This window comes from Gobius niger (assembly GCF_951799975.1).
Source record: "Gobius niger genome assembly, chromosome: 20".
NCBI classification, from domain to species: domain Eukaryota; kingdom Metazoa; phylum Chordata; class Actinopteri; order Gobiiformes; family Gobiidae; genus Gobius; species Gobius niger.
This window is the reverse complement of record NC_136871.1, coordinates 13327284-13339951: the sequence shown is the minus strand read 5'-3', so window position 1 is coordinate 13339951 and position 12668 is coordinate 13327284. Positions and strand designations below refer to the sequence as shown.

General features: G+C 40.6%; 1 protein-coding gene across 1 annotated transcript in view; it reads left to right on the top strand.

Annotated features, from left to right (window-relative positions):
- cntn4 (contactin 4) overlaps positions 1-8600 on the top strand; it is a 149090-nt gene extending 140490 nt beyond the window's left edge. The window contains exons 18-23 of the mRNA XM_079578548.1: positions 253-487; positions 1261-1376; positions 2565-2751; positions 4656-4768; positions 4853-5021; positions 7569-8600. Of these exons, the coding sequence (XP_079434674.1) occupies positions 253-487; positions 1261-1376; positions 2565-2751; positions 4656-4768; positions 4853-5021; positions 7569-7660 (912 nt within the window). The 3' untranslated portion in view covers positions 7661-8600. The remainder of the gene's footprint in view (positions 1-252; positions 488-1260; positions 1377-2564; positions 2752-4655; positions 4769-4852; positions 5022-7568) is intronic.
- The last annotated feature ends 4068 nt before the right edge of the window (positions 8601-12668 follow it).

Below are 12668 nucleotides of genomic sequence, written 5' to 3'. Positions count from 1 at the left end.
AGTCTGCAGAAAGTCATTGGATCCCTCATCCTTGTGAAATTAAATAATATATTAATCAATTTAATTAAACTGAAACTGAAGTCGGGGATAGATGACATAGCCACAGACAGTTATTACCCACTATAATGAATAATGCTGGTGTATGTGACCTCAAATGCACTTGTGAATTAGATCACAGAGCTGAACGATCAGTAACCTGCTTAATGACGGTCCGTGGAGGCACTTGAGTTAGATTTGTGTTCTGTGTTTCAGCCTGTTCCCGAAGAGCTCCAGAACGGGCCCGGGTTTGGCTATGTGGTGGCTTTCCGACCCCACGGAGCCACCGGCTGGATGCAGGCGGCAGTGCCATCAGCAGAGGCTTCGAGATATGTCTTTAAAAATGAGAGCATCCAGCCCTTTTCCCCTTTTCAAGTGAAGATGGGGGTCTACAATAATGAAGGAGAGGGGCCTTTTGGACCAGTCACCACAATCTACTCTGCAGAGGAAGGTATAGAGTATGACAATATTTTAAAGAGTTATTATTATTATACTGTGTATTAAAGGTCATCAACAAAGACTCCTTGTGGTCCAGTTTGACCTCTTCACCAACGGTTTGGCCCAACCTCTATAGGCCAAGCTTATTGAGATTTCATCACATATATGCTACATTTTCATTGCTTTTTGGTACTTTTTTGTTTCACTTTTATCCTTGTTTTTGTATCGATTTTTGCCACTATTTTGCCACCTTTTTTCAAGAAGCTTTTAGATTTGGGTAAAACCAAGCTGGAGAAAAGGTCTGGAACATACACACCGGCCTATCTAAGTCTGTATGGGAAAAGTACTTATTATTCGAATAGTAATAGCAAGCGCAGTTTGAAAAGATTGTGATGAATTGTATCTATTTACTGAAATGTGGATCCTAAATAGCATCAAATGGTTGTGATGCTAGAATTCACACAATTGCCAGAGCAGTTACTTGCTTGTTTCTCTCTTTGCTCACTCATTACAAGTCCTCTTTTAGTCCAGGTTTAGTCCTGCTCACTGCTCTCTCTAATCATTTTTAAAAATCCTGGAAAGTAAATATCCAATCATTGCTTTATTAATATTTAACCTATTATTAGAATTATATACTTTTTAAAGAAAACAAAAACAGGTGCATTTGTGCTGAACAATCTGTCTGCTCATACATTGCAGATCGGCAGCTAAGACGTACCACTGACGCTGAAAAGATTTCCGTCTTATAGTCATTACCAGCGTGGTCTTGTTTTGTTTTGCCCGTAGAGCCGAGCCGGGCGCCAACCAGGGTCCGCGCGAGAAGCCTGTCTGCCTCTGAAGTGGAAGTGCTGTGGAAAGCCTTGCCCTGGAACACCAGTAAGAAGCGAGTATTGGGCTATGAGGTGAGTGCAGACAGACTCCTGCTTGTGTGCACTACAACATGCTAACTAATGCTTTCAATCTTGTTGCGTTGTATTATTGATGAACGTGTGGGACCTGTGCACCCTGGGCGTAGGAGATAATAGCCTTCTCCGTGCATAATTGCCCAGTAAAGTCCCATGCCTGTGGCTTAAGATGTGTTTCTCGTGTTGCTTACCTAAGTACTGCAGCGCTGCTGATTAGCTTACTGATGCAATACTCTGGAGGGCTTGAACATTTAGCTCTTGTTCCATACAACAGTGTAGTCCCTAAGCACTCACTGGCATTGTTCACTTTGGTCTCATCCTTTACACACTGAAATCAAGCACAAATTATGGCATTTGCTGGCTGCGAATGTTGTGACAGAATTGTGAATTGCTGACCACTCAAAGTCAATAGCAAAGAACAGTCTGAGTAACATGTTGCAATTTCAATCCTGACACACAAGGTGACAATTGTAAAAGAGTATACAATAGAATCTATTGAATAGATATTTCAGTAATTTGTTTATGTTCCATTGCCTTCTTGCAGTTGTAGCATAACTTGCCCATGCAAAAAACACAGCAGGGAGGCAACATTTGATCCAAGGAGCGCTGAACCAATTGTTCTGGTACAAAAAGTAATTGTGCCATGCATTTGTATGTGACTAACACATGATGTAAGCGACCCACGCAACTACGCCACAGGGAAACTCCTTGAAAGAGTTATGTTGAATTTAAAATAGTTTTGAACACCTTGTTATTGTAATTGCAGGTTTTGTAGCCTCAGAATTCCGTGCACTGTATAGAATACTGTCGCAGTAAGAAAGCTGCAGTACATCCAGAACGCTGCTGCTCAAGTCCTAGCTACAACCAGTAATTATGATTATTTAGTCCAGTGCTAAGGTGTCTACACCGGCTTTCTGTCACTCAGAGAAGAGTGTCAGATTATAGCTGACATATGGACTTTCTCAAGCTCCAAGAACCTCAGGGAGTCTAGAGTCCAGACTAAACACGGTCAGTTTTTGTTTTGTGCAGCTAAAATATGAGAGAAAATTGATGATTGAATTGAACAAAACACAACTCCAGGTATAATTCTGATGTGGCAACAACAACATCATCTGATTGTGTTTCCGCCCACAACAGCTACAGTTCTTCTTGTGTTTATCAACATCTGCGTTTTGCCTGTATCAGATCAAGTATTGGACCAAAGGGGAAAAGGAGGACACGGCCAGCGTACAGAGGACTGTGGGCAACCAAACATCCACAGTAATCCGCGGACTCAAGGGCAGCACCATGTACTACATCACAGTGAGGGCATACAACACTGCAGGGACAGGACCCCCCAGCTCTACTGTCAACGTCACCACCAAGAAACCTCGTAAGTAGCACAAGCACTGACAACGTGGGGCTTTAAAACCTGAGATAATGCTATTCCATATTCAGTTATATGTGATGTTCAATAACGTAAATAAGGCTGAACTTTATAATGATGTTCAATTGCATGTGGTTTATTACAGAGAAGACACTAAAACCAATGCAATGGAGTGGAAAATCCCTCATAACTAAACATCTGTGCATTTTTGTGTTGTAGATGTTAAAATAAACGACTCAGCGTAGAGACCTCAGTTGGATGATTCACAATAATAACAGAGCATACAGAATGAGCATGTAACTGCTCAGATGAACTGATACACATATTTATTTGTGCTTCAAGATTTTACAGAAATGCTACTTGTAGTTAACTAGTTGTACCACTGGTCTTTTATATTCCGCCTGCTGCCAAGACATTTGTGGTTCTTGGATGAGAGGTGAAACATACAACACTTTGGGCTCGATCTTGCGCCTGGTGCAACAACAGCATTAGTGCAGAAGAGAGTGAGATCTGGCGTGCAAACAAACCAGTTCTTGCGTGGCCAGGGCGCGGGGGGCGTGGCTTAGAAAGACAGGATCGACTGAGGCGTGGTGTGACTGCAACATCAGCTTTACATTAACATCACGTGTGGCCTCGTGTATTCAGCATTTAGGCTGCATCATTTACAGCAGGTTTTTCCAGGGGGTACTTGAGCGCTTAGCATGGGGGTACTCAGTAGAATTTCAATCTTAATTTCAAAGGAAAGCTAGTTTTCAGTAAAAAAGTTTGATTTTGAGTACCATATTTTCCCGACTATAAAGTAAGTAAGTAAGTAAGTAAGCAAGTAAGTGTTTTATTGTCATTGTACAAGCGTACAACGACATAGTGTTCAGGTGTCAGTCCTGAGCTGCTGCGGCTGAGCTCTAGAGTATAGACGCACTAGCCAAAAAATGGCTAATGAATAAACTAAATAGTCTGGTTTGTTAACGTCACATAAACAGTTCAGATAACTATAGCATAAAGAACATAAACAGTCGAAAATACCAAACCTCACTCCAAATCACTAAATTCATTGAAATCTTCATCATCTGTGTCACCTCTGAACAATCGCCTCGGAAACTACCCGGGCACATCCTCTCATTTGCGAACTCGTTCCTTTAGCTGTGGCCATCTAGCTTTTAGCACGTGATTAACTTTGTTTTGTTTTCTTCTCTAAGAGTAACCTCCGCTTCTCGCTCACTCCAAACTTTCTTTCTGCTGCTCGATTAGCCTGCAGTGCCCTCTAGCGGCATGTGAAATTATATATTTGAATTTTTAAAAAGGGGGAAAAATCACATATTTAATCATTTCGCTTCATTTTGAACACGACAACCACACTATTAAATACTGAATAATCTTTATTTAGTTAGTTACTTTGTAAGATCTTCGATGGAGGGGGTACTCGGAGTACTAATGAACAACTCAAGAGGTACAGGTAGAGGGGGAAAAAAAGGTTAGGAACCACTGATTTGCAGGACAAATTACAAGCTTTATTCCACTCTGAGTTAAACATTGGCCGTGTCCCGTCAGAAAGAGAACACACACAGCCCATTCGCCTCCCACACCCCCCATACTCCCATGACCCTGCTCCGCGGTAAACATTGGTCTGTAGAAAGAAAAGGCTCGGACATAACTTTGCCAAAGATTGTACATATTGTTATAACAGTATGTAACTATCTCTCAGTTTACGCCACACTGAGCACAACAGAACCAAAAACACCAGCCTGAGCTTTTGCTACTTGGCGAAAACCAAGCTGTGGAAGTTCTCGCATGATGCAACGAAATAAGGAACATTACTCGATAGTTACATTTCAAACCGAACCGTTTTGCTGCTGAACTTGTACCACTGTATTTGCGTCATTACGTGTGGTGAATGAATTCTGTCTCCTCAGCTCCCAGCCAGCCTCCAGTCAAAGTGATGTGGAACACGTCAAACTCAAAGATCATTGTTAACTGGGAGCAGGTGAAAGCCCTGGAGAATGAGTCTGAAGTGACAGGCTACAAGGTAATACTTCTAAAGCTTGCTGACGACATTCTTCTCGAAATGCTTTTTTTTTTTTTTTCTGAATATGGTCCATCCACTTCTCAGGTTTTTTATAAGAAGAACCGGCACAGTAGCCCTAACATCATGGAAACCAATACGACATCTGTGGAGCTCGCACTTCCCACCGACGAGGACTACATCATACAGATCAAGCCGTTTGGAGAGGGAGGGGAGGGCAGCAGCACGCGGCAGATCACCATCCCCAGAATACCAGGTCAGTTCACAGTGCAGACACCTAGTGGAGCAGTCCAGCAGAAGGTCCAACAGCATCTCTGTTTGGAGCGGTCAAACATTGTACTCATGATTTCTTCCTGGACAATGAGATCGCTGCTGTACTTCCTGTCCCCTGTCGTTTACTTTCACAATTAGCAGGGTCCCAAACAAATAAAGAAAAAGCTCAGGATTTGGACAACTAGTTAATTATGGACAGTCACTGCAGCTTGTTACAAACATCATGTTCACTGTGAATCCTGCCCCAAAGGAAACGCCAGTGGTCGTAAAGTAGGAGCTTTAATCTTGCGAGCTAAAGGCAAGTAGTGTTAAATAATTACCATATTAACAACTAAATCATATTTAAACTACTTACAGGCCGATTCTATTTTGCGGAGGCGTGTTCAAAGCTTTGCACTAGTTTAAATTTTTACTTTGTGTTAGCTGTTAGCCTCAAGACAAAACAATATTGTTGTGAGCACGCATATAACGTGTTTTTAACCTGCTCCAGTCACATCCTTTTACTCTGTCCTTTACAAAATCTTGAGCTATTGCTTCATTCCTGTGGGACTCTGCTAATCGTAAATGTAAGAGATAAGGGAGAGGAAGGAAAACGCTGATGTTGCTGTCCAGGCGGAAATCATGTGGGGTCACTGTGCATATAGGATATACAGTGGGGAAAAAAAGTATTTGGTCAGTTTCCCATAGACTTTCTACTGGATTTTGGCCAAATACTTTTTTCCCCCACTGTTTTCGAAGTTTTTGCACCAAGAAAGAATAGTTTCTCTGAGCGCAACCAGATCTAACTCAGGTCTGAAACTGGACTGAAGCAGGTAAATGTTTGCTCAAAGGGGGTGTATTATGCAAAATTGACTTTTTTACCATGTTACGTAGCTGTTTTTTCAATATAAACATGTCTGGAGCTGCGTTTCAAGCTGCTAGTGCATCTTTCCGTAATCGTTGGATCATCTCCAGTGGCTATTCAGCGCAGCGACAGCTCCCAAACAGCTCCTTCTGAGGTCCTATGTATCCAGGAAATGCTTTCCTCATCTCGATCTCTTGCTCTCAGCGTGAAGTGAAAACACTTGTCATAGCTTCACTATAGTGGCAGGGGGATATAGTGAACTCTTTACTTAAACAACTGCGCAGCGAAGGGGATGTGGGAGGGGCTTGTTTAGAGACGGCATTAATTATCCAGAAATGAAACTCATGAGTATTTTTTTTTAGCTGTTTTAGAAACCAAAGAGCATTTTCTAATCAACAAAGTGTAACAAGTGTTTTAGATTATTACCAAATACCTGCAAAAAGCATAATACCCACTCTTTAATACTTCTTGCTGAGCGTTTTCTGCACTTTTGGGCGGACCTGCTCAATAAAGTCACCCAATACTAGCCTGACTAAGCCGTATAATTTTTTCTTAGCGACAGAACCCACTACACAGATCTAAACAAGAGCTAAAGTAGTTCTAAATATGTACACACTAGACCTGCGGAGAAACCTGAGTAACACTCGAAGCAGTCGGCATGCCACCGGAGGTACCCATACCACAGATTGATCCTTGCACACTGAGAACATTCATTATATGCTGTTGGCATCGTGCTCAGCCAATGATGCCACTTGTGGTTCAATAATTATGTTAAGTTGAAAAAACAGGCACGAGTTTGATATTGTAAACCATAAACACAGTCTCCGAATTACAATATTGCGAGGCTGATGGGGAGCGGACTGCAGAGCTCCCAGGTGACTTGACTAAATAATCCCCGTCGCAGAGATAGCAGGATTGCTGTCATCATTTCAGACAGAGTGAAGAGAAGATAATGTGGTACATGAGACTTTTGTGTAATTACTGTCTGCACACCATAATACAAGACAAGCATATTTATTTGGAATATTGCCGTCTCATCCCTCGGCATCAGCGCAGACTGCAGATTCATGGCACTTTCATCACTAGAGCATTGTTCCTCAATCTGTTTAACGGGTATGACCGATAGTTCAAAGATGTTTCCGTAATGTCGCTCAGGAGTTTTGCATTTGATGTGGCTTTTTAAACAAGTTTTACAACTCGAGTAGCCCTGATTAGCATGTTTTTGATCTTGACATGTTGGATTATTCTAAGAAGTACAATTATTTCAAATAGTTTCTGTAATGTAGCTGTTTACTCCTTGCCATTGATCAGCAGCAACTCAAAAACTAAACAGTAGTAAGTTTTCCAGGCTTCATTCAGCTTCAGCTACAATCATCCAAGAGTTATAAATAGAAATGTGTCCTCGATTGAACCTTCTCTTACTTTTAATCCTTTTTTCAGGTTTGTTTTTGGTAGTCATCCATTAGTCCTGCTTACTTACTGTAGTTTAGTCCTGGTTTGAAATAATCCTCTTTTGATCCAGTATTGTGTTTAGCCCAGGCTCATAATTGGCTTATTCTGCTTCAGACACACTTGGAAAACATATTTACCTTTCAAAACTTTGACAATTGCATTAAAAGATGATAGATTTACCACCAAGCAGTGTTTCGCCTCTAACAGTTCCTCTGCTTCTGAATGTTTTTTCAGGCCCCAACGCTGTGGGCTCAGCGTCCAAGGTCTCCACTCTGTCAGCGCTCAGTACAATAGCCCTGTCGTTCACAGCACGGACATCTTTATGACAAACAGCTCCCAGCAGACAGTGCATCTGATGCGGAGACAGCGCTGAAGCAGAATGCAAACCGGGGCCACAGCGGCGTAACTAGATCCATTCATTTAGATTTTAGGCGCAGAGAGACGACAGAGATGAGAACAAATCCAACACACCACGGAGAGTGCCCTGGAAGCGGCTGGGACACGGAACAAAGACTGACTGATGTCCTGACTATGTTGTTACCAAAGCAGCTTTCATAAGAAAATAAATAGAACAATGTCTTATATGCATCTTTTTGTACGGTACGTGGAGCTTTTTATAGATTTGTTTTCTTTATAAACCCTGTAGGTCTGGGCTTAACGGGGCGAGAACAATTGCGTGCATGAGATAAAGTGCCAGTCAAGAAAGGAGAGAACTGTAAATGGTAGCATTTTCTTTGTCGTCTGAAAGTATAGGATTCAGTTCCAGTGAATAAACTGTTGTTATCTATTTTGTTGAGCAATATCTCAAAAGAACATCAACCATGCTGGCTATTGACTGAACAGGGCGTTTATTTATTTTTTATTCATTTATTTTTGAATTTAATTGTTTCGTATTGTTAGCTTGATTGGACCCATTAAACTACAATCCTCCATGTGATAGCTGGGGGAAAAGAAATGATAATCTGTGAAATTGATAACCAATTACTTGCAGACAAAAACTGTGTTACAGGCGCCGCCACAATGTCCTATTCTAAATTATTTTCTGCAACAGCATAATTTGAACAAAACAAGGTCAAAACAGACAAAACATTTTTATTTAACACGAGTACAACGACCCTGCGGGGCGACTGCAGTTGCTCACAGGCCAAACTGTGGGAGGTGTTTTGGCGTATTTTCAGATCACCTCCAGATGTCGTGGAAGGGCCTTTAAGACTCCATGAAATGTATTTAGATAAAGTAGCATATTGAAATCTATTATGTAAGATTGTGAACTGATTCAGAATCAAATGTTGCCCTTGTAGCCTGTGAAAACTTTTGAATATATGTTTTAAAGGAATAGGCCACCATTTTAAAATACTGAGATGTGTTCTTACCTTAGCCTAGACGAGTTGATTTGTAGCTGTCTGGTGTTTATGCGTGCGCTCAGTCACGTAAAAAGAGCACAGATGGCATTAGCATATAGGCTATATGCTAATGCCATCTGTGCTCCTCTTCTATAGATCGAAAAGGAGGTGAAGTTAGAAGCAACCAAGCTCTTCCACGTTTTCCCTATAGTATGGTTACATGAGCCTGTACACAATCCAAGTTTAGTCACATAAAATTAAAAAAAATGTAAATTATGCAAATAAAAAGGGGAACTCTATTGCAATATAGTTCCCCCTTTTATCCGCTTAGAAATCTACATGTTTAATACAAAACGTAAAATATTCATAATATTATTATTCTTACTTCACCTCCGTTTGGATCCATAGATGAGAAAAAGAGATGCAATATGCTAACGCCATCTGTGCTCTGTTTACGTGAGTGCACGTGTAAAGACCAGACAGCTACACATCAACTCCTCTAAGCTAAAGTAAGAGCATATCTCAGTATTGAAAAACGGTGGCCTGTTCCTTTAAGGCGAGACACTGCACTTGAGGTCTTTGTCAGGGATCTTCAAAAAAGCGTGCTTTGTTTTTTGGTGGGGGAAATAACACCCACTTTCTGCTGTAGACACAAATATTCACAACTGACTAAGTAGTATCTACATTATTACAACATATTTTCATTTATGAAACATGATCCTGTATTTATATGTTTATTTATGTCATTTCTTAATTATAATGTATACTTTTTTTTTTTCATTTATTTAACTTATTTCATCAAGTTCTATATTGATTCTCTTAGTTGTGTTTCGCCTTAAACCTCTTTTGGAAGTGCACTGGCGGTTGCTCTCTCATGCTCCTCATACTTTTGGTTTGTAGCCCTGCATCTAGAGCTATTCTTCTTTGCCTTATGTGTGCCTCATCATACGTTCAAATCCTCAGGTCCTTAAAGAGCCTTAACTTCTCGTGTGTGTACATAGGGTAACATTTAGGAGGCATAGACACGAAGTAGCGTGTGGCGTTTACATGCTATCAGTAGTGACGGGAACATGGGGTCAGCGGCAGCCTATAGCAGTGTGTATGTGCAATGTTGAAAAGGAAAAGGGTTACTGCTATTTTGCAATCGGACTCTGCAATACCCGTGGCATTTTTATAGGTGTGTTCTTGGTAAAAGATAATGCTGCTCACTTTTTTTTTTTCTTTCAGTAGTCACCAGAGGGCGTGTGGAAGTGTAGTGACATACAGAGCAATCTCCCATGTAGCTCATGCAATGTTTTGGAATAAGTAGTCATTTGAAAAGCAAGTAGCCAACTATGGGTAATGAAACATGTAAGATACGATTTTATACACTGGGAATCATTTATATACAAAAACCTTTCTAAAGAAATGGCTTAGCTGGTTTTTATGTAACCACTGGGTTTCATACTGTAGCTCCGTGTTGCTTAGCATGACTGTAGTGTATCCTGTTCATCTGCAAAGAGACTGGATGCTTCGAATCATACCGGTCACTTCTGGTTAGTGTCTCATGAAATTACAAGCTTATGTGTCAGTGCTCCTGTAACAGTCAGCCCTTCTGAGATATGCTGGGTCTTATGTCCATAAATGCTTCATATAAAGAGAGCTCCCTCTGTCGCTGTTTGTTGTTTTTACTGTGTTAATAAAGATATTTGATTATACAGTACAAGCTTGGTTATTCAGACGTACTGGGGTGGAACTTTTTGTCTTCTTTTCCAAGAAGCCATTTACTTCAAGGTGAAGACCTGGAGGGCAGAAATGATACAGTCACTGTGCAGGTATCCTGGGTGGAAGACAAGTAGACGCTGCTCAGCATGAGAAAAAAAAAAGTGATATTCAATAGATATCCTGATTTTTGCGATGACAGTTTTATTGCGACATTTTACCAAGTCATTTCAGGCCCTGTATGTTGATCAAAACTAGACTAAACGGGGACTACATCCGAAAATCCTGCTTAAAACTTACTTCTGCACATGTTTAACATGGGTTTGCTGTGTTGGTAAAAACAAGTTGTAAATCCAAGTCAGATGAAAGACCCCAGCGACTCCAAGAGGCTTCTTCTTATAACAATTGCATTACCTGATATTGCAAGAACAAAAATGTTGATGCGTATCACATCAGTCACAACAGTCATCCATGTTTGCTTTGGCCAGACTGAGACATTAATATGGGTGACGCATCTTTGCAAAGGGCACAAACAATATCAGCATGCAAAAACTGACCACCAACCAGTGAGTGGATGAAGACACAACGATCAGATACATACTGCGTGTGAGGTTGTTGAAGGTTTTTTTAATTTATTTTATATATATATATATTGAGGTCATTGAGTCTCCCTTTTCAGGCTAAAGTTTATTTTGAGGGTGATCAAGATTGAAATATGAAGATATGAATCTAATTAAAAGAAACATCCTTGTTATTGTGGACAAAAGTTCTAAAGTTGTTATGTACTGTATGCTGTATTGTTTTAGCATTGCACCTCTCACTTCACAAGGCTTCATCAGAAACTAATGACATTTTGGCTAGATTCTGGATTCAATGAGGGCTTTACCTTGTTACCGGTTCTCCTCATCTTTATGATAAGGGGAAAACCCTCAAAGATGAGCAGTAGCTGTAGCACCGTAAAGATAGGTATGGAATAGCTTACAAAAAACATGTTACATGATACATGTTGGATACAAAACGTATAATACTAGAAGCTGTTTAGGCCTGCAATACTATTTCTGATCTTGGAGCTGCTCTTGTTGTTATAGTGAGTGGACACTAGAGGGCAATAACAGAACACAGCGATTTCTATTGAATGTCAATTTCAAACATAACCACAAGATGGCGACAGATGGCAACAATGATACCTGCAATGCTGTTATATTAGAAAAAGCCCTTTATTATTGACGAGATTCGGGTTGTATGTATATATGGATAATAGATACAGCATTATTTCTTCTTTTAAATCAAAGACAACATCTGAATCATACTGAGACATTTATTTTTGCATGTATGTTTTCATTTAGATTCAATGCAAAGTACAGCAAAAAACACACCACCAAGCACTGTAATGCAAGAATGTGGAGCAAAAAAGGCCACGCAGATTCGACAGGGGGCGCTAGACAGTGGGAGAAGCACGTGTGTGTGTTTATATATATATACTCTATGTGCTGCTGGTTCTATAGGACTGTAACAGGGCCTAGGGATGTTATGAACAGCTGAACTACATACATCGCCTCATTTTACCGTGTTGCACCCTTCAAGACACTTTTGCGGCGGCTCACCGAAAACGCAAGGCACCCATTCAAGTAGTGTTCCTAATGCACCGCTGTCTCCCACATTCAAGCTCTTGGTGGCTTTATATAATTTACAAGATCATAACACATATTTATGGATTTATATATTTGTACAAGTCTTTCCCTTTGTTGCCTCACTTCTCCAGTGAGACCTCTATCAGTAGTATGGGCATTTTTCCTAATAGTTTTCAGTGTATATGGTACTGTAAGTGCCTTTGCAAAAGTCCAGTGTAAGATAAGGTATCAAAGAATATTTCCTCCTCAACAAGTCAACATTATGAAGTCAAATATGGTGTGATATCTGCAAGCTTCCTTTCAATGTGGAGGTTTTGTTATGCTTCTATACACATGACAAGATGAGGAGATAAAGGAAAATGTCAGCTTATTACGCGTCTTACGGACCCCACTGCTTCCCACTGTACCGTGAAATGATGAGGGCATGGGTCGGGTCCTGGCTCTAACAGATGGTAATTGAAAGGTACAGCTGAACTGAAGATTATATAGTGTCAAGTGGAGTTTGGATACTTGGTTACAGAATGGGAAACAACATCTGTCTGAGGGGGAAAGCACATTGCTCACATCCATCACTCATATAAATACATGTACAAACGGCATAAGTTAAGAGTCCAATCAACAGAAGAATACCCAAAGTGTGGTCAGACTTTTCAGGCAGT